The sequence below is a fragment of the Vigna unguiculata genome, chromosome 3, assembly GCF_037176805.1.
Source record: "Vigna unguiculata cultivar grain cowpea cultivar isolate G323 ecotype 2 chromosome 3, ASM3717680v1, whole genome shotgun sequence".
In the NCBI taxonomy this organism is placed as follows: domain Eukaryota; kingdom Viridiplantae; phylum Streptophyta; class Magnoliopsida; order Fabales; family Fabaceae; genus Vigna; species Vigna unguiculata.
Genome location: NC_140794.1, coordinates 48176919 through 48199215, shown reverse-complemented (window position 1 = coordinate 48199215; position 22297 = coordinate 48176919). Strand labels below are relative to the sequence as shown.

Here is a 22297-nt window from a genome sequence, read left to right as displayed (position 1 = left end):
TATTCACCAATTCCGTTTAGAGAGTATACCCAACTCAAGTTATATAGGGTTTTCAAAATTAGTGTCACATCTACAACTTGAAATTTTAGAATGAATAAAACAATATATTGTATGTTGTCAAAGTACAAAGTAGTTTTTGATACTAATAAACTTAATATAAAGCTCAATTTTAGCATGTCAATTGCTCTCACAAACAATCTCATATTCTTACTATGACGAATAAGTAATTCAAATTGTGCTCCATTGGTCTCAATGTAGATGCACGCACAAGTTACAAAGCCAATATTTGAATTGTAATATCCCGACATCATTAGGACTCAAGAAATAGCCAAAAACAAAATGAAGTTTTCATCTCGCAACGAAATTATAAGCAACAACTCATATATAACCATTTGAAATTTGTATTAGGAATAAATGTAACTTTATAAGACTTTCAAAATTGGAGGCACAATATCAACCCAGATTAAAGGATTTTGTTAAAGGACTTTGAAAATTGAAAGCAATATATAAACTCAATTGATAGGATTTTCAAAATTAGAGGCACAATTGTTAACCGCTATCAATACAAAGAGCTTCATGAAACATTTTAATGGGACAATTTTGACATATGCATAAAAAATTTACACAAAATAAAAATCATGATCCATACTCAACTCACATTTTCAAAACAAATAAATATGAACTCAACTTATAAAATTTACTGTAATAATAAATTATACTCTTATTTGTGATTTTATAATGTTTAAACTTTCACTTGACTTTTACGTATATTTTATTAAACATGCCGATAAAAAAGATTCCTTTCAAAATCATCGAAATCTAATGGGTGATGCGAAGCAACGTGACAGATAGGGCTTTGATAACCCTTACCCTTTATTTATTTAAATTTTATTTATTATTTATCTTAGTTTTTGTAGCCTCCTGTTCTTGCGGAAAGCAGTTCTGGAATGTGGTTGAAGAAGTGCAGGTAAGAGCTTCCAAGTCACGCCTCCGCCCAAATGCCTACAAAAAACCCACCCTTCAAGGTTTGGCCCATTTTCTCTTTACACATTTCAAATGATGTATGTACCTACCATAAACGCCGCAAATTTTATCTCGTTTTTGTTTTTAGTCACAAATAAGTAAGTAACCGAATAAACTGTATGTACTGTATCTTCATGTCTCCCTACTTATTAATCATGCATCATTATATTCTTATAATTTCACTTTGCAATATTTCTTCATCTAATTAACAACTACCCTCTCTTGGATGAATCATTTGATGCAATCTGAGTTTGTTATCTTTCAATAGATAATTCTGGGCTCTTCTTCCAAGGCTCGTAGAGAGATTCTTTCTGAGATGGGATACGAGTTCACAATAATGGTATGTGTTGTGTGTAATTGCTTCAATTTTTTGACCGTACTTCATTAATTTGATGGAAGATTGAAAGAGTTTGGCTTGGCTTGCAATTTAGACTGCAGACATTGATGAGAAAGGTATTAGGAGGGAAAAGCCAGAAGATTTGGTAATGGCATTAGCTGAGGCAAAGGTATGAAAGTTTTATCTTCGTCTTATTATTATTATTTTATTTATGTCGAGACAAATCAAAGAATCACTTCTTTTTGGGTGCTGTGGGATAAGAATTACACCCCAAAAATAGGTCTGAGTTTGTGTTGGTTGTTCTGGAGGTGATTGATTCCATAAAAACATTTGGTTCTTTTTTGACTTCGTGAAATCCTTCGACACAGTTGTCCCTTTACTTCCTCAAGCGTTATAACCGGTTTCTTTTGTTGATAAATTCGTCTTCATCAGAGTCTCTATCTCTATAGTAATGTTGTGCTAGTGCATTGGGCAGTTATAGGTAGCCAGTGGCGGGTGAATCGCATTATATTATATCCATGACAATTATAGATCCAAGAATACTGGTGTTTTTGTGTAAATACTTGAGTTCACCTGGTTGAGGAGAAAAAGTGGGAAGGTTGAAAAATGGGTGAGGATTGGAGATGGTGTGGGATGGGATGATATGATTTTTATTTTTTCTAAAAGTTTGTTGTTAGCTGGTGAAAAATCTATTTCAGATAATTTCATGCTACACGAGTGATTGAATATTTTAGGGGTGAAAATGTAGATGAGTATGCAGAAGGATTTCAGATAATATTTATTTTAGAAGAATGCAAAACTTTTTCTGCAACAAGTTCATTCTGAATTCTAATCTCCTTAAACAAAGGACACCATCATGCATTAGAGCCGGTTGTAACACAAGATCATGGTCTTTGCTTAATTTCTGATAATATTTATTTTAAAAGAATGCAAAACTTGTTTAAGGTCTTTGTATCTGATTATGGTGACTGAGTATGCAGAAGGATTTCAGGCTGTCATCCGCCCTTCCAGAAATTGCTTCTAAAGAAACTAAATAAATAAAATAATGGAAAATATAGAGCAATTTGAAAATCTCATCATCTATTGATTCTTCCGAGCTGCGTTTAGTATTCTAACCTTGATATTCTTATTAGGCCGATGCTATTGTGCAAAGACTCCCAAATGGAGGTCGATCGGAGGAAGATGATTGTACAACACTGTTAATTACTGCAGACACGGTATTCTGTATTAACTATTTTTTGTTTCAACTATAGATCCTATTTCCATCGGTTACAAATGCATGACTTTAATTTTCTTTTAGCGGATAATATCTGTACTACTCTAACTCTGTTCCGGTCTCTGCAAACTTATCCTGACGGATAATATTGTCCAATCATCTCATCTTCTTGTTGCAGTTTACAATCATATAAATAACTTAATTTTTGTAGAAGAATATAAATATTTAGGTTGAAAAGAATGGAAAGAAGTTGCGTCTAGTAGAATAGTATGGCATCCTCCATAGAGAAGCTTATGGAATATGTTCCCAGGCCTTTAGTTTCCCTTCACTTTCATAATGAATCAGATTAGTTATTTATGAACCTACGGAGAACATAAATTAAACTCAGTTTTACTTCTACGTGTATTCTTGTTTGATGCAAATGCCATTTTATTACAAAATCAAGCTATAGATTTGGCTTCATGTACACTTTTTTTTTTTGTGTTTGGGGTCACCATATTTTCTGTTTCACACCCTATATGTTCTTGCTTAAACTTTAAGTTACAATCTAAATCCTATATGGCCAGAAACCTTATACTGATTTTTGTTTTGTTAAAAATTAGACTGCTGTAAAACTGTTTGTGTTGTTGCAAATATTTTGCAGGTTGTAGTGTATCGAGGAACAATCAGGGAAAAACCCACCAGTGAAAAAGAAGCACGTGAATTCATCAAAGGTTTGCAGCTATGGACAGATTTAGTTCACTGCTTTTGTTGTCACGGTTATTGACAGATTTAACAGCCACGTTCACACATTCGAATATTTGCAGGATACTCTGGTAGTCATGCAGCAGTCGTAGGATCTGTTGTAGTGACTAACCTTTCAACTGGAAAACGTTGTGGGGGATGGGATAGTGCAGAGGTACGAGAAAATAAATTTCCTTCTTCGTATGCATAAGTATTACCACCGTTTTGAACGTTCCCCTTACCCTACCTGGCTCAAGTCTTCTTTTATCTAACAACCAAGTTGCATTGTTTACATTGACACATTTTATTGATTGATTCAACGTTTCTCTTGGCTAACGTTTTTGACTATTATGGCAGGTTTACTTCCTTGAAATTCCAGATGAGGTCATTGATAGTCTGGTAAACATTTTAGAAGTACACTTTTCACCCTTACACTGAATTAGTATGAAGGTGAAAAGAGTACTTTAACTAGTTTCTCAAAACATATGATCTTCTGAAACTTTCTTTCAGGAAATTCTAGTCAACCTGAATACTATAAGTTTTCTTATTTGATGGGAGCTTCTCAGATTGACGAAGGAATTACATTCAACGTTGCTGGAGGGTTGATGCTGGAACATCCATTGACATTACCCTTTGTGGATGCCGTAGTAAGTTATCTAACTTTTCAACAACACATTCACTCTCAGAAGAAGCATATGCATGCACATTGAAACATGATCCTTATGGAACTGTTAGCTTCAAATCCACTCATAATAAGCATTACTTTCAATACCTTTTTTATTGGCCGTAATTATCGAGGCATTGTAATCTTTTGTTCATGTATATCCACAACAAGCAAATATTTGCATCTATATTTATCACTCATTTTCTCCATATCTGTGCCAATTAAGTTAATTTTCTGATGTGGATTCGTCCCTCTTGTTTTCTTAAACAAAATGAGCTGTGATGCTTGTGGTAGGTTGGCTCGACTGATACAGTGATGGGACTTTCCAAAGCTCTTACTGAGAAACTCTTCTTGGAAGCTCAATAGCTGGCGCCACAACACTGTCACTATATTCCAAGAGATACCAGGTGCTGGCTCACGGCGAAAATTACTGCAATTATATTCAGAAGTTTTGTTTGACCAATTCTTGTAAGTCAAAACATAAAAAGAATGCTTGTTATTTAACTTCAATGCTTTGTCTCTCAGTCTTGCATGACGTATTGGTTGTATCCACAATCCACTCTTGTATTACAAATTTATCATACAGATGAATGCATCAGAGGCTATTCCTCTGAATTGCATTTACGAAAAATGTTAATTCCTTCCTGAGCACGTGAGGATCTTGGAAAGATTTTGTTAGAGTTGAGTCACAGTTAGAATCTCACGTTAAATATAAATGGATAACAAGAACATGTAAAGAATAAAAGACCTACAAATCTATTATTCCGAAAGTTGTGTTAAAGTTGATATCATAACATATAGTTTGTTTTACAATGAGGGAGTTGTATCCCTGGCTTTCCGAAATTTCAGGAAGAAGACTTCCAGAATCAAAGTTCTGGAATACATAAATTTATTCCGGAAAAGGTTTTCTATAATAGGATGTCTATTGTAAACTTTCCCCAATGTATGTATACAATGTTTTTCAGAACAATTCTTCCGAAACACCTCTACATAAAATGTTACCAGAAAGAACTTTTCCGAAATGAGTTTTTTTTTTTTTTTTTTCATTTTCTCTTCTTCCTTTGCAGCATTTTTCCCCTCTTCTTTCTCTGCACCAGTGGTGATGGTGATGTTTTTTTCTATTAATGTAGCGGTACAGTTAGAAATAGTGGGGGTGCAGGATGCAATAGCCTAAATTAGATTATATTAGAAAAAACAAAAGTTCTAAGAAGTAATTTTATATTAAACTAAGAATACCTAGAATGATCCCTTGTCATTTAGGATTCGTCTAGTAAGCAACACTTGTCAAGTTATTGAGTACTAACAACTTATTGGAACCTAATTCCTAAAATCAGTTAAAAGCTGTTGAAACATGAATTGAAGGATCTGTATAGACACTTAAATTAGACTAGTTCCATGTTTTCATGTATTATCAAATGAATTAACTATCTGAGTTGCGTGATTGTAATGTGTACCTCATACATATCATCTTTCTAAGCACGTAGGGATGGAGAGTTTCACTAGGTCATCTAACGAGCCTAAACTACATACATGCTCATATTTTCGTGAAGTGCTAATAACAATGTTCACCATTACCTGCTTAAGTGGAACACAGCCAAACCTATCGGCATGTGGATAAATTTAGTATTATACACAATAGTCACTTCAAAATCATATAAATATAATGATCAGATTTTATACTAACCTTGTTACCGGGAGAATCAATAAGTACTCTGTTAATAATATAGTACTTTGTTAAAAGATATTGTGTTGCATAAAGTCCTAAGATTGTTCATTACAACTACTTAGGGTGGGTTATATGCATTATGTGATTGAGATACAGAGATTTGATATCATTTCTTTTCAAGAGTAGTTCAGCGAGTAACTATGCGTAAAAATGTCAAAAATGAGTTTTAATAGTTACTCAATCCGGTTCTATACGGATTCAAGATAATTTAGGTTAGAACATTTTTTAAATATAGGTTAAAATAAGTTCGACTCATTTAATCCGCATATTAAATGAGTTAGAGTAGAGTGAAGATAAGTACTATTAAATGAGTTACAGTAGAGTGAAGATAAATATTTTATTAATATTTTTTATAAGTTTTTTATTAAAATTATTTATTACTTTTAATTATATATATTTACAAGTTGATCTTTGTACGTAATAGATTATTAATATTGTTTAATAATACTTAAATAGTTTAGATATTTATACATTGATATTTTAATTTTCAACAAATATTATTATAATAATATTTGAAAAATTACTTAAATATTTTAATTTTACTATTATATAAAAAGTTGAATGGAATCAATTCATTTTAACTGTACTACAATAAATATATAAAATAAATAATAAAGATAAAATATTTTTATTTTTGTACTCAAATAGGTCCTAATTTTAGTTAATTTTGTTCAATTAGATTTTTTTTACTAACACTGATTAAATCATTAATGGCCATGAACAGTGACGGTCACATGTTATTTCGTGATTTTTTAATTTTTAAATTTTTTTTAAATTTTTTTTAAATATCCACATGTCAATTTAACAATGTGCCACGTGTCAAGTCAATGTTTTAATATTAAATTTAGTTTCTATATTCGTGATTTTTGTTCAATCTAGTCCCAACTTTTTTAATGTGAACCAATTTTGTCCCTCTCCAAATTGAAACCAAATTTAATTTTTATATTAAAATTTACATTTTTAAAAAAATATTTTTATATAATATATTAAAATTCACATAATTATAATTTTTATATAAAAATTAAATTTGATCTCATCTTCGATAGAGACAAAATTGGTCAATTTTAACAAAAAAATGAGACTAAATTGAATAAAAATAATAAATATAGGATCAAATTGAATATAAAACAATGACTCTGACATGTGGCACGCTATTGGATTGACACGTGGACATTTAAATAAAATTTAAAAAAAATTTAAAAATTAAAAAAAATTTAAAAAAAATTACGAAGTGACACGTGACCGTCACTGTTCATAGTCGTTAATGATTTAAACGGTGTTAGCAAAAAAATGATTTAATTGAAAAAATAGATTAAAATTAGAATCTAATAGAGTAAAAAAAACAAAATTATGAATAATTTGACAAAATTCAATGAAAATTGGGATAAAAGATATTTTAACCAATATTTTATAAGTGAATCAGTCATTTGACTAACCAATTCGTCAATTTGTGATGAATTGAACAAAATTACAAGATTTCTGATTTACTGTAAAAATTAAGTCAGATGACATTTTTATAGCTCATCGTGGTGAGATAAACCCCTAATTGTGAAGAATTAGATGGAGATAAAATCGAGATGACTATTAATAGAAAACACAGCTTGTAAAGGGCATTAATTCCTTCACTGATGGTTTTACTTTTACAGTTCTAGTACGAAGAGAAAACAAATATTTTTTCAAGCGTTAAGAGGTGTAAGTACTTACAAATGCTTTAGCACTCGTTCTGGTGAAATTTTGGGTTAAAAGGAAATCAACTCTTAAATACATGGTCCACACATCGGTTACCCTCATTCCTAAATTATTTTTTTTATTAAATTACCCAATGAAAGGATTAAAAAAACTCTAATACCCACTACAATATTAAAAAAATATTTCAGTGAAAATAAATTAAGAAATAAAAAGTAAAGCACAACCATCACTTTTAAAGTTTCATTTTCAAAATATAATTTATTTATTTATACTTTTTCTTCAAATTTGCTCGTGTTTTTGAGTTTAAACAATTACATTTAAATATAAAAAGTAACGTTTTTCTTCTAAAATTAAATTATGTTTTATATCTATTGGTTTATATTGTAACAATCCAATTTTTGTAATCATTCAGTAATTATAAGTAAGATCATAACTTATTAATAACAACAGTAATTATAGCAATAATGATAATTAAATTGAGTTTCAATTTAGTTCTTAACAACTAAGACAACAAGAGTGTATTTCAAAATATGATTTACATAACTCATAAGTAATCCGAGTCAAGAATTAAAAGTTTAATACAGTCTTTCAAAAGATTAACACATATTTTCTAATTTATTTTGAAAGATTAACACATATTTTCTAACTTATTCCTATGTTATTTCTTTAGTGGATAGCTCTAGCTTCATTGCTAGTGTCCCATCTACTCCCGAATATACATAATACGATCATCACAAGAATAAGAGAAACGAAAGACACAAAATGTAAGGGTGAGCTAAATATCACAAAAATAATCTATAATTGAAAAAATATCATAATTTTCACCATAATCTTAAATTAAAGTCAGTTAACTAAAACTCAAAGCATCAAACTACAAAGAAACTTCAAGACTCTAGACTCGGACTTCCGAAAGATTAGTATATTGAATAGACTTGTGAGACTATGCACCTATCATGCATGCTACCAAATCCTCCATTGATATTTCAACACTTTACAAAATCCTCCATTCTCCATTGATGTTTCAACACTCAGAACCAATGTCCCAAACCAAGTCATGATAGGGTTAACCCCACTAGCTCCCTAAGTATGATTCTTCGTATCATACTGTCTGTCATGTGGAGCCTCCTTCAACTCCACCACCTAAATGTCCTACTCTATGTGAGTTAAGCATGAGTCAGGATAGTCTCACATCACAAGTACCCTTTAATATACTTGACATCATCCTAGATTAACATTCTCCTTTAGAAATGTCTAATGTGACAAATAGTACATTAGACTTTCACAAGTATTGTTCAAGAGATATAGCATGACTCTATAATAGATACTCTATTCATAGTTTAGTTTTTTATTCATAAAATATTCATTTTTCTGGTCTTCACAAACTATACAGATAATTGTACAAAAATTTAAAAATATAAAAAAATAAATTTTAATTGTACAAAATTTATTTTTATCATTATTTTAACACATAACACAATACAATAATAAATATAATTTGTGATAGGTAAAGAAAATTATTTTGTAAGATATAAACCACTCCTAATATAAACAAAATGTCACAATGTTATATCGTTCATGGGCAATGCTACACATATAAGTTTTTCTGAGAATGAGGACTTTCTCAACCCTTCATATTTCTCTCATCCTTATCCTCAATTTACAACATTTGCAAACATACAACTAGAGATGTCAAATGGGCGGGTAGGGTACATGTAGTAGCTCCCCTATACCCTACCTGCTGGATAAATATATGTCCCGTACTCGCACCTATATCTGTTGAGTATTCGTTATGCAGACATCTACATAATTTTTTAATATTCATGTATATCCACGGGTACCTGCGGGTATTTACAAAAAAGTAAAAATAAATATTTAACAACATATTTTAATCGTAAATTCAAATACAATACATAATATTCATAAATTTTAAACCATGTTCAAATGACCTATTCAAAATAATGTTGAATGACAGTTTACAAAGAAATGATTTTTTTAAAACTAATTGATAAGAAAATAACGCATTCAAAATTAATATGTTAATATTTTAATCATGTTTTTTTTTAATTTAAATTAAAGTATAGCGGGTACGGGTATCCACGCGTACAAAGATACTATGTTACCTGTACTTGCCCCCTTAACATGCGAGTATTAAAAATACCCGTATCCGTTACCCACGACTATCCATTTACAATATCTATTTCCTATCCATGTCACATTCATTATTATGATATTAAATTTGATTATCCTTTCTTGATTCTGACAAAGCATAAAGAATTAACATTTCAGTCCCCAAATAACTCATCAATCTAACATGTTTCAAATCATATATTTTAATTGAAAATTCCTTAAACCACTTTGATAATTAGTAAATCCACAATTTCACAAAATTAAAAGTCTCAATCAACCTCACATTTAAATCAGAATACTTTTCAGAATAATTTGTTATCTTTCTCATATTTAAGTCAACATATATTTATACCTCAATATTTAACTCCCCTTACTTAGATGAGGTACTCACTGAATTTGTGTTGGGCACCGCCAATTTCTCCCAAAATTTGTCCTATACACATAGTTAAACCCTAAAATAATAAATTTTATGATTCTATGGTCAACACTGGATGAAATTTTATCTAGATTACAAGGAAGAAATCACATGCAACCCTAAAATATTTTTCATGCATTATAAAAACTAAAAGCAACCCCAAAGAAATATTTCACTCATCTTGATTGCTTATATTGTTTTTAATTTTAAGAATGACGAAAAATATTTGAAACTTTTAAAAGAAGAGAAGATAAGAGATATGAAGGAGATGGAGTGAAGGTGAAGAACGAGTTCTATGCTATGATGAATAAATCACTCGGTTCCCAATTCAAATTCTTTACTAAAAATACTAACATACCCTTAGTTATTAGTTTTAATATATATATATATATATATATATATATATATATATATATATATATATATATATATATATATATACTTATGTTTTATTTGTTGGGTCGTCGCATATATAATTAATGTTATGAACATTTTTCTTCTATAAATTATTGTGTGCAATATTTACACAATATTTATTTCTATGATTACAAACATAGCTTACCCAATAACTAAAAATGATTAATATATAAATTTAATAATAATAATATATAACTATAATATATAAAAAATTCTCTCTTTTGTGTTCACAATTTCTATTTTTATCTTTTATAATATAATTATTTATTTATTTATTTTTTAAAGACTAACAATTATTTTTACATGTTTTCTATAAATTTATTCTAATAGATTTTTTTGTCAATCATAAACAGTTATTTTCTCTATTTATTCTTCTTTCTTCTTAATAAATATAAATTTACTTTATATACTAACATAATAATAATATTATAATATCATCACCTACTAATATAATAATATATATATATATATATATATATATATATATATATATATATATATATTTAAAAAATATATACATCGGCGCTATCACGCGTATGTGTTTACCCTAATGATTTATAATTACAATAGGAACAAGATTTAATTTTAAGATAATTTCACAACGGTTAATTTATTCTTTAAAATACATAGCTCCGAATAATTAAAAATTATTAATATTAAAATTTAATAACAACAATAATAATTTATAATTACAATATAAACAAGATTTAATTTTAAGATAATTTCACAATGGTTAATTTATTTTTCAGAATATATGTGCACTTATATATTAAAATAAATCTACTATTTCATTTATTATTGTTCGAGATTTTTTTATTTATTTCAATATGTATAATAAATCTTCTACCGGTGTGTGTATTATCGTAAAGTGAAATTTTTATGTTAATTTTTATTTTGACAAATATCAAAGTGTTCTACCATTGGAAAGGGTTAGAAAGAAGTTTACAATAGTGTCGAGAAATTCTATTTGAGTTCAATAGGGACAAAAATTAACTATTTTTATCGTTAATGTTATAAAGTTTCATATCAATTAATTAATTATTTTCCAATTTACTAATTTTATGAGCGTGATAAATTTATATACATTTGCATATTTAGTTAATTTAGTATGATATTATATCAATGATCGAATATACCAAAATATATATTTACCACGATATATAAATAAACATAAGAATAAGTATAAATGCATTTATTTTTTAATAAAAATATAAAATATCTTTATTTGATTATGAAATGCATTTTAATTTATGGTCAATTATAGTTCTTTATTATTATACACTTCATTTAATATTATTACTTCCCCTTTTAATTCTTGATCATTATATCAATATGTGAAGCTAATGTAAGTATTTCTCTTTATGGTTGTTTTGTTTTTTATTTCTTTGTAAACATATAAAGTTTTTTTCTTTGTGATTTTGAGACTTGAAACTTAACCATGATGTCAATATTCATAATACAAACTAGATTATACCGTAAATAGTCAAAGTTTAGAGTAAATTAATATTTTTGCTTTTTTATGTGTATAAAGGATTTTCTTAAGCAAATGTTTTTTAAACTATAATTTCAAAGAATTTTTTTTAAATTTTTTAAAAATATTGGTCGATGGATTTATTGTTGCCTATTGTGCTTTTATGCGCTTTTTGGCCTTTTTTGAGCGCTTCTACATGCACTTCTCTTCATTACGTTGGTGATTGTTTGAGCTTATGATTGGAGGGTTGAGGATTTGAAAGTGTTGCTTTGGTTCGTTGTGCTAAAAATGAGAATTTTTTTTTTGTTTGGATTAATTGTTTTTTTTTTAAAGCATTGGTATCTTGACAAGGGAAGAGGATTTTGTTTTCTCAAGTTTACGATTTTGACAAGGGAAGGAGATTTTAGGGTTAGATAGAAAAAAAAAATCTCACTATTAAAAATAGTCTCGAACAAATTGGATGAGGATTAAGAACATAGTGTAAACATACAAGACTAATCTAAGGATCTTAGATTATAGATCACCATGGACCTCCTATACAAAATTGATCCAATCCATTTCAATTAAAATTCTAAGAGCTTGATAACATTAAACACATAAGTTTTTCATATAGTTTTTGATAATGTTTTACACACTCAAATGAATATATTGTTAATTTTAAAAATTAAAAGCGTTAAAAATCTTAGTATAGTTATAAAATAATAAGTTTGAATCCTAGTTTTAAATTTGGTTTGATTATAGGTGATGGAGAGAGGTTTCTGCCAAAAAGAATAAGTCTCTAAAAATTATGATTGATTATGAACATAGTCATATTATAACACGAGTCATGTTAAATTAAATCACTATATTAAAGGATGAAAAATAATTAACTACAAATTATTATACGTGAATAAAGAATGGAAGAAAGGATTTTCAATCAAGAATATAAAATTAAGTTGAGATAAAAACATAAATAAAGTAAATGTCAAAAAATAAATTTGCAACACATAACAGATTTTATTTTCAAGACAGATCAAATCTTATTATTACCTACCTATAAATAAAATCGATATTTTATTTAGTTTCTAGTTTCCAAACCCTTTAACAGGGGCGGAACTAGCATAGGACAGGGGAGCCACGGCTCCCCCATTTTTTTTTGAATTTTTTATATATATATTTATATATTTTTAAAAATTATATTATATATTATTTATATTAAAATTATATTATGGAAAATTATAATAAAAGATAAAATAAAATAAATTAATAGAGATATTAATTTATAAAAGAGATTAGAATTTTTTTTTGACTATAAGATCTTTCCACCATGTAAATTATCATGAAAGTGTATGAAGAGAGATAAATACAAATAGATAGGTTGGAAATACATAGATTGAGATTCATGTATACATTCTTGCATGATTTCTCACACTAGTATCTTATTATGATGTATGTATGTTAGTTTATGATTCTTTTTAGGATGTTTCTTCCAAATTAAGTTTATCCCAAATTAATATAAACCCTAATTATAATTTTAGGGATTCTTTTATGAAATTGGTATGAACCCTAATTATAATTTTTCTTAAATTATTATAACCCTTAATTATGAAATTTAGGGATTTTGTATTTTTCGCTACCTATGGTAAATTTTTTTTAAGTTTTGAATTTATACAGTATAGCTTATTTAATTAAAGTAGTATGAGTTTTGTTATGTTTTGCATTGTGATAATTGTGATTTGTGAATATAAAATTTATTTTTTTTAAATAGGTAAGAGGTGATAAATTTATATTAGAAAGATTATGATAAAAAGTAAAAAAATTGATTCCTTTTTTTCAAAGAGAAAGGTTTGTGATGAAGATGAAAAAGAAATGCATTTACCTTAACTAAACTTGAGAAATTTAATAAGAACCAAGAATTTAAGACAATATAAAACAAATATATAAAGTTCTTAGAGTTACATATAATGAATTTAACAATTCATTATAACGTGATATGAGAAAAACGATATCAAATTTGACAATACCACCAAATCAAATTGATGAGATACGAATGACTTGTCTAAAATGGTATTCATGAATTGGTATCATGATATAATAGCAAATGATAGTAATATTTTTTTGAATTCTACTATTATGTATGTTTGTTTTAAGAAGAGGAAATGAAGAGAAAAAAATGAATAGTTTTTCTTCTAAAGAAAAATTATATATAACAAATCTAATTTGACCCCTACAATTTTAGTTCAAGTTGCGTCAGTGCCCTTTAACATATTCTGAACACAAGAATGAGAAAGGAAAATGTATATGTTTTGACCCATTCTTTATTTCTTTGCTAAAAACGTAGGAGTTCTTAAACATTTGTTAATGCTCTACTACTCCTCTTCTTTCTATATATAATTTCTGTTCTATTTGTAACACATTCTATTTACATTACACATTTAGGGATATCATGGGGAAATTTTAATTATATATTCTCATGTATCATACAATACAAAATAGTTTGGGCAAGACGTTAATATACCAAATAGTCAAATATTCAAAGTTATACTTTAGTTATTTGTCTTTTTCTTTAATTACTGTCTCAAAGTGAATCAACGAATACATTATTGATATATATATTTGGAAGTAATGAATTAAGATCTATATGGCAACCATTTTCCTTCGAGAGTCCAAATTTTAAAATATAAAGTTTTCGTCTGACAGAAGAATCAATCCATTTAATTGAATATTTTGGTTTAGAAACATGAATTTATTTCCACAGAATCCGAGAATGCATCTTAATTGTTTTGGATTTTGTTTTAAAGAAAAGAAAAAGTGGGTAGTACGCAAGGGATCGGTTAATGAATTAGGCAGTGTTGGAAAGTAGTTGAGGGTTAATTAAAAATGAAGAAACTTAGTGAGGTTATAGCATAATTAGTCGAAGGGCGTACAGTATAGTTAATAATAATAAATGAAAAGATAAAGAAATGGTCTTTTAAGGCGCATAGTATATGCACAGTGGTTTAAGACCACCTTTGACCAAAAGGTTAGATCTCCTTAGAGGAGACAATTAGAGGTTACAGTTTGTAGGCTGAGATGTTATGATACTGACAACAACTCAACTTTCTTAGGGTAGCATGACTTAATAGGGGTTTCTCTTACAATACAATCTCCTTTTCTAAACGTTGGTCCACACCCTTCACCCTCGTTTTTTTACTACTTTATTTCCCTCTTCATATTCCATTTCTTCAATTACCTCCCACTGCCAAAGAAGATCCCGTCAACAACAACATCACTAGATCCATTCAAACTATCTCTCTCTCTCTCTCTTTCTCTATGGATCACATTTCGACCAAAAACATATACTATAACAAAGTGAATTGTCCCTAACCCCCAAGTGAGAGAAAGACAGACATTCCAGTTGTATCTTGTTGCTTTTTAGGAATGCAATTTTATGTGTTCCCAAAGTTTATCATGCCAATTATTGTCTTATTTATTTAATCTTCCTCAATATACGTATAATACCACTCTTATTTATTCTATACCACACCTAATACTATAATAATTATCATCATAATATTAAAATCTGCCTACCCGCGTTGTTTAACACACTTGCATGCATGCATGCAAACAAATCCCCCCACGATACCCACGTGGCATCTAGATTCACGATATTATTGGTATTATTATATTAATTGTTGGCAGTAAATCAAATTTAGGATTTTCGTCGAATTAGGTGATGGATACGATTTGGGTAATTATTATTGGTATTTTTATTTCTTTTTCTATCGGCCTCTTACATTGGGAAAGTGAAACACTGTGACAGGTGGGTCCCATGAAATCCAACAATCATGATTAGGGAGAGCATTACATGTAAGACCGTGTAGAACTGCTGTTGTGAGGCGGTGACCATTACTTGCACCACTCGCATGCACGTACGCTCTCTCCCCTTCTACCAATACAACACAAGTACTGATATTTTGGAGTACACAACAAGAAATATACATCTACTGCACTCAAAATACCATATTTATTAGTTTCTAATAAAACATACGGTTCTCAAATAAATAAATAAATATTTGTCCTCGTTCGAGGTTCTATCTCTGATAATGATTAATAGGAACTTTATTTATTTAGGATGAACAATAGTGTGCGATAGATACATACATTCCTTCACACGTCACATGCGAACCAGAAGCAGACAGAGCAGAAGAGGAAAGGCTCAGAGTTCGAAGTGAAGGTGAGGATAATGTTTAAATTATTAAAAATTAGAGGGGTAAAAAGTATAGTTATTATTAATTAGATTAGATTAGATGGTTTAAAAGAGTAAGTATTTAAAATTTGATAAAACGAGGAGGTGAAAGAGTATGATCCACGTAAGAGGAGGTTGCGTGAGGATGTAGAAAATGTGTGTAAATGAAAACATAAGCCTGGTCTTGGGCTAATCGTAGTTTACAAAGCGAATAGAGAGAGGGCATCTTTTGGAAAGCGTGGTCGTCCCCGTTTGTCGAACTATGGTTCATCAATCTCTAGACGATCTGATTCTCTCTCTCCTCCCGTTTCTCTCTCCGTGAATGTGTTTTGAATCTTTTGATCGATATTCCAGAGGGTTTGGGCATGATGAATGTGGGGTCCGTAGTGCGTTTTTTTTTTAATAATTTTGAAGAGATTTTTGGTTGGTTTTAGTAATTTATTCGGATTTGATTTAAAAAAATTTAGAGAGGCTTTATTTCTTTTTGGTATAGGAGTTTCTATCTTTGACCCATAGAAATGTGTTGTTGTCTAGTGGACTAGACACATAAGAAGCCAAGTAAGAAGCCAGGCAGAGTTGCTTTGATGATTGCAGGGTATCTCATTTGGGATAGCTTTATCTCTTTCTCTCTCTTGCTCTACTTTTTCCCAGTGTGATCCAAAAACCAATCCAAATCTCAGGATCTTCTCTTCCGGATCAGTTTTTCTTCTCCTTCTTCTTCTATCTACGGCTACTAATACTGTTGCCCCCATCAGCAACTGCTCCTAAAAAGCAATGTTGGTGTGATGGGGTTTGGATTCGGGGCATGAGGTTACTATCATGACAATTGACGAACTTGGCTTTGTGTTTGGATTCACGTGATCCTCCCAGTACGGATGGAAACAACTGGTCGTTGTGTTCTTGTTCCTGCAGATTTGACGGATTGAACGGCCTATAACAACTAACGGAGATGTTTTCTACCATTTCAAACAATCAATGCTCATTCCTCCCTTCAACTTCAAATCATAAATCATAATAATAATTCTTTCCACTAACCCCACCACGAACTCATCAAAGACCGTGACCACCAAAATCAAATTACTTACTACCATTTTATTGCTACATTTGACTCGGTCAAAGTAGCAATTCAAGGAATGATTGATTTAAATTAGGTTATGAAATTGAAATAAAGAGTTATTATTTGAAAGAAATGAAATTGCAGAAGTAAGTAAGAGTTGAGAATATGAAAGGTTTGGCAATTAATATATGGTATTACCAAGGAGAAGGGGAGTAGATGAGATAAGAGAGTAGAGCAGTGGTATGTGGTTAATTAGCAGTATTGGGATTAGAGCGTGTTAGGGAAGAGAAGAGAGCGTGGGATATTAGATAGATGATATAGATAGATACACTAACATAACACTACTACTACTATTCCATTTTCCTTGGGGGATGGCAGTGGCAGAGATACGGATACAGACAGAGGTTTTGATGTATTGGGTTTGCGACTAAAAAAGCCTCGTGATCGGAGAAGGCAGATCCGTGGACGAATACTGTTACCACTGTCACGTGCCCACTTTTGACTACCCAATGACCACACCACACTTCCTAACCTACCCCTCTCTCTCTCTCTGCTATAAATTAACATCATGCATGAGAAATTTTTATACACACACAACACAAACAGTGCCGCAACGCTTCCTTCCACTCATTCTCACTCTTTCTTTCTCCCCAACACACCCCCAGCCACTGGGTCCCTCTCTGTTTTTCCATGTCTTTATAATTTTCATTCATACCCCACTATATTATATTGCACATACATTTGTGCATCTCTCTATTCGCAGTTAACGACAACGTGGACTGCACCTGCTGACTCGTATTTCGCCATTTTATTAGCTTATAAAGCTACCTGACAACACCCACTTCTCATTTCCCCCGTACCATTTTAACTCTTTCTTCCCACTGCTTCCTACCCTCTTTACATTTCAAACGTTTTATCATTACATCTCCATTGTACTTCTCTGCCCTTTCGCTCTCTCTTCATATCCATCCCTTCTTAAACCCCAACACTCCAATCGTCTTCCCTCCACCACCACCACCACTCACCACTCACCACTCCAATTAATATCCACCAACCCAATCATGCATCGTTCTTGCGGGAACTCCCAGGCTCACGTGATGGGCACCTGCACATGCACCATGCTTCACACCGAAACCAACTCCTACTCCATCCTCTTCTCTATGCCCAACACCCACGCCCCCTATTATGATTACCAACACGACATCTATCCCTCTTCCTCCGTCGACTGCACGCTCTCCCTCGGAACCCCTTCCACGCGTTTCACCGAAGGCGAGGAGTTGCGAAACCGCCACGAACATCGCTCTTCCGTCACCAACTTCCGCTGGGACATGCTGCAATCCAAACACACCTCGCAATCTCAAACCAATAAATCTACCAGAGCAACCAATGCCGCCTCCAACAACGACTCTCTCCTCGCTCGTCGCTGCGCCAACTGCGACACCACTTCTACCCCCCTCTGGAGAAACGGTCCCCGTGGCCCTAAGGTATAATAAACATTCATTCATTAACAAATCTTAACATCATATTCTTCATTTTCCCGGTATGTCTTATTTACGGACTTCACATTATTTTATCATTTTAATTAACAGTACAAAATGTTGCAGACGAATATACGACACTACCACTTTTTTATGTTAATTGTTATGTCAAATTTGTGCCTTGGTAAATGGAACTGGACATATTTTATAAAAGTAACATCAAAAGCTTCTACTTGGGAACCAGGTTTAAAGTAACACCGTGGTATCTGTACATGTTTTTTTTTTTAAATAATTGAATTTGGAACAATACGTTTAATACCAGCATTGATTAACTAATAGTGATGAAACATTGATAAGCCATTCATCTGATGTATTTTTATAAAACATTTAGTTCTCAACTTATTCGATTTTACTAACGTTGCGTTTGAATTGGATTGATGCAGTCACTGTGCAATGCTTGCGGGATCAGATATAAGAAGGAAGAGAGAAGAGCATCAGCTGCCGCCGCCACGTCGGCGGCGGTTCCCGGCAGCGTGATGGAATCGTCGCGCTCGTACGGCAGCCAAAGCAGTTCGTGGTACGCACACCCGCAGATGGGTAACGAGTTACGTTTCATGGAGGATTCCGACGATAGAGATTCGGAGGATGGCATTCCGTTCTTCTCTTGGAACCTTAACGTCCCAGACCGAACGAGCATGGTGCACGACTACACGAGATGATGAACGATGGCGATATCCTTAATACGTTAATAATAATAGGGAGAGAAAAAAATGACAAAAGCGAGTAGCAGCTACCTTGACGTTAGAAGACCACACAGGTGTACGTCGACGTTTTACGATGGTGATGTAGATGTTTTTGATTGCGATGGTTGCATTATGGTCTCGTCAATGTGATGTTTTTTTTTTTTTGACCTTTTCCTTTTTGTTTGGTTCCTTTTCTCCGTCTTGCTGCGAAAGATGGAGTGAGAAGGGGATAATTCTATGTTCTTAGTTTGCTTTTTCTTTGGTCTTGGTTCTTTAACTTTCTCTTTCAGTTACTTGTTAATCCTACCTTTCTGTTGCTTCACTTTCCCTCTCGAACTCTCCGTTATATAGTATATTATTCTATTCTGTATTGATGATGACCATGACAGTGTTGGCATGTGGACCGTTTGATGTGTTTGGTGCAAAGCCATTATAGCTTTATGGTCCATTTTGTTGTGTTCTAAGCCGAAGTGGTTCCCCCCCTCTTATCACCTTCTCGTATTTTGAGTTCTCTATACCATCATCAGGCATGGAAGAGAATTGCTAAAGAGAGAACACATTTAAATATAAATATAAAACTGGTAGTAATTTAATATTTGTCTCTGTAAAATTTTTATAGATTATGTTATGTCTGTGAATTAATTTCCTTATCCACGTGGAGAGAATTTTGAAGAGGCATTGATACGATGAGTGGATACACTTTGGGAAAGGGAGAGAGAGAAAGAGAGAGGTTAGTGCATTTAATCGGGTGTTATAATTCTGACGGTTGGATATGTATGTTGGATCACTGTTCTCTCTGAACCGGACACCCTGCGGTTCAGAACAGTAAACTGAAATGTCTTTTTGAGCACTTCATCGAATCCGTCCGGTTAGAGTTGCAATGCACTGACTGCCAACTATGACTACTTTTTTCATCATCAAATCCACCATCATTAGAGGTACTATTTCATTTGCGAATGGACTCATCAAAATTGTCTTTTCTTATATTAACAAAATCAATATTTTCCACTAACAGTTTCTTTCAAAATTTTCACGGAAGCTCAAGTGAAAGTAACAATCTATTGCTTCTCGCAGAATGCTATTTTAAAATCGCGGTATTCCACGTTACAACACAGATATATAATGGCACACTTCATCAGGGTGCAATATGGCAATATACAGAACATTAATATTTAATGCACCATAAGAAAAAAAAAAAAGTGGTGGAATAATGCAATCTAATGCTATAGTATGATTGATGCAATTGTTTCCGCGGCACATGTGCTGGAGAGAAAAAGGGTACTAGCACATGTAATAAATTTTGATGTTAACGTTTCAATATCCCACTTTGTTACGTGGTTTTGGCGAACCATTTGATTCACAACAACCGTTGAACCACAATTGAACCACACGAATATAGCATGAAATCATGTTTCAGCTACTAAAGTGCTAAAGAAAACGAGTGTGTTTACTAAGCTTCCCCCAAAGATAAGCCTATTCAAGTAAGGATCAAAATATGTTGCATTTATTTGTTTTACATTGCATTTTATCAATAAAACATTGACACGTGTAAAGAAAAAATGTTTTTAATTTTTGCTCCTAAATTTTTTTTATTCTATTAAACAATATATAACTAGTATATTTTGTTTTCACAAAATAATGAACTAAAAATTATATAAAAAAAAGTTAGAAGTGAGAGACTGTGCGTGTGCTCGTTTAACATGTGTAGTCAATCCCATGATGGTCAGAAAATATGATCAAGAAAAACATGAAACGACGGAACGGGTAAAGGTCCATCCATGTTTTGAATGGAAGTGTTTTAGGCACAAACCTCGGATAATGGTGTTTCTTTTTCTTTTTAGTTTCTAAAAAAATCACAATTTTGTTTAGTTTTAAATTTTGTATACATTTTGTTATTATTAGTTTTATTTTACTTCAATTGAACCTTATATCTAACATATTTTCTATAATTAATAATTAATTTAATTGATTAAGCTATAAATAAATATATATAAAAAATTAAGGACCTGACAATTAGCAATTTTTGTAAATATATGAATATTAAAATAATAAAAGGGTTAAATATGTTTTTGGTCCCTCAAGTTTTAGCGAAATTTGAAATTAGTCCCTCATCAAAACTTTTGACCAATTTAGTCCTTCATCTTTCAAAATACATGAATTTAGTCCTTTTAACCAAATTTTGTTAAGTTTATCTGATGTTTCAAGCGCATTTCATGATAGTATTTAAATTATTTACACTGTTTGACACATTTTTGTTTCAATGTTAACTTAAATACTATCATGAAATGTGTTTGAAACGTTAGATAAACTTAACAAAATTTGATTAAAAGGACTAAATTCATGTATTTTGAAAGATAAAGGACTAAATTGATATAAAATTTTGATGAGGGACTAATTTCAAAATTCATTGAAACTTGAGGGACCAAAAACATATTTAACCCATAATAAAAAATCAAACTTAGAATCTAGGTTATTTATTTTGTCTTACAAATCATGATGAAAAGTAATTCTAAATGCAAAGACATAATTATGAAAAGAACGGCCTATATTAAAAAAAGCCGAAGATGAAAATAACATAAGAATGAAAAGAAAGATTGCGGACAAGGATGAACATTGAAATAACACAACCCATCTACTAGCATTGGCCATCATCCTCCTACTGGTCAAATTTTGTAAAGTGCATCTCATTTTATAATGGTTTAGACCCTCTTTCTGGTATGAATGTTTCAGTTGTGAGTTTTGTCTTGAAAACATCATTGGAAAAAGGAAAAAGACATTTACTGATTTTGACTCGTAAACAAAAAAACAAAAGCTTTTATGCAGTGTGTTTAAAATCGGGTTTATATCAACCTGTTGAAACAAGGTATATGTCTTCATGGTTGATGAAAGAGAGGCCAAGAGTGGAGAGCTTGATGGATTGGAGATGACTTTGAAAGCATTGCATATCTTTTACAAATTAGTGAGGGATCTAAATAATTGAATATAGTAAAACATATTGTTCTTG

General features: G+C 31.1%; 2 protein-coding genes across 4 annotated transcripts; both read left to right on the top strand.

Moving 5' to 3' along the window:
* The first annotated feature begins 853 nt into the window (after positions 1 to 853).
* Positions 854 to 4614, top strand: LOC114177383 (uncharacterized). 3 transcript variants are annotated; one of them, XR_003603129.2, is made up of 9 exons: positions 854 to 1025; positions 1292 to 1363; positions 1455 to 1529; positions 2494 to 2577; positions 3220 to 3289; positions 3383 to 3474; positions 3657 to 3698; positions 3810 to 3946; positions 4258 to 4614. XR_003603129.2 is itself a non-coding variant. In XM_085670789.1 (9 exons), the coding sequence occupies exons 1-9, from the start codon at positions 999 to 1001 to the stop codon at positions 4327 to 4329; spliced, it is 642 nt and encodes a 213-aa protein (XP_085526915.1). In that variant the 5' UTR covers positions 854 to 998; the 3' UTR covers positions 4330 to 4614. The 3 variants fall into 3 exon arrangements, 2 of the variants coding, with proteins under 2 accessions (XP_085526915.1, XP_027918503.2); XM_085670789.1 differs by having other exon boundaries at positions 3839 to 3946; XM_028062702.2 differs by having other exon boundaries at positions 865 to 1025; positions 3866 to 3946.
* Positions 4615 to 17658: 13044 nt separating this feature from the next.
* Positions 17659 to 19615, top strand: LOC114179115 (GATA transcription factor 18-like). Its single transcript, XM_028065337.2, has 2 exons — positions 17659 to 18556; positions 18994 to 19615. Exons 1-2 carry the CDS (start codon positions 18134 to 18136, stop codon positions 19267 to 19269), a joined length of 699 nt encoding a protein of 232 aa, XP_027921138.1. The 5' UTR covers positions 17659 to 18133; the 3' UTR covers positions 19270 to 19615.
* Positions 19616 to 22297: the final 2682 nt, after the last annotated feature.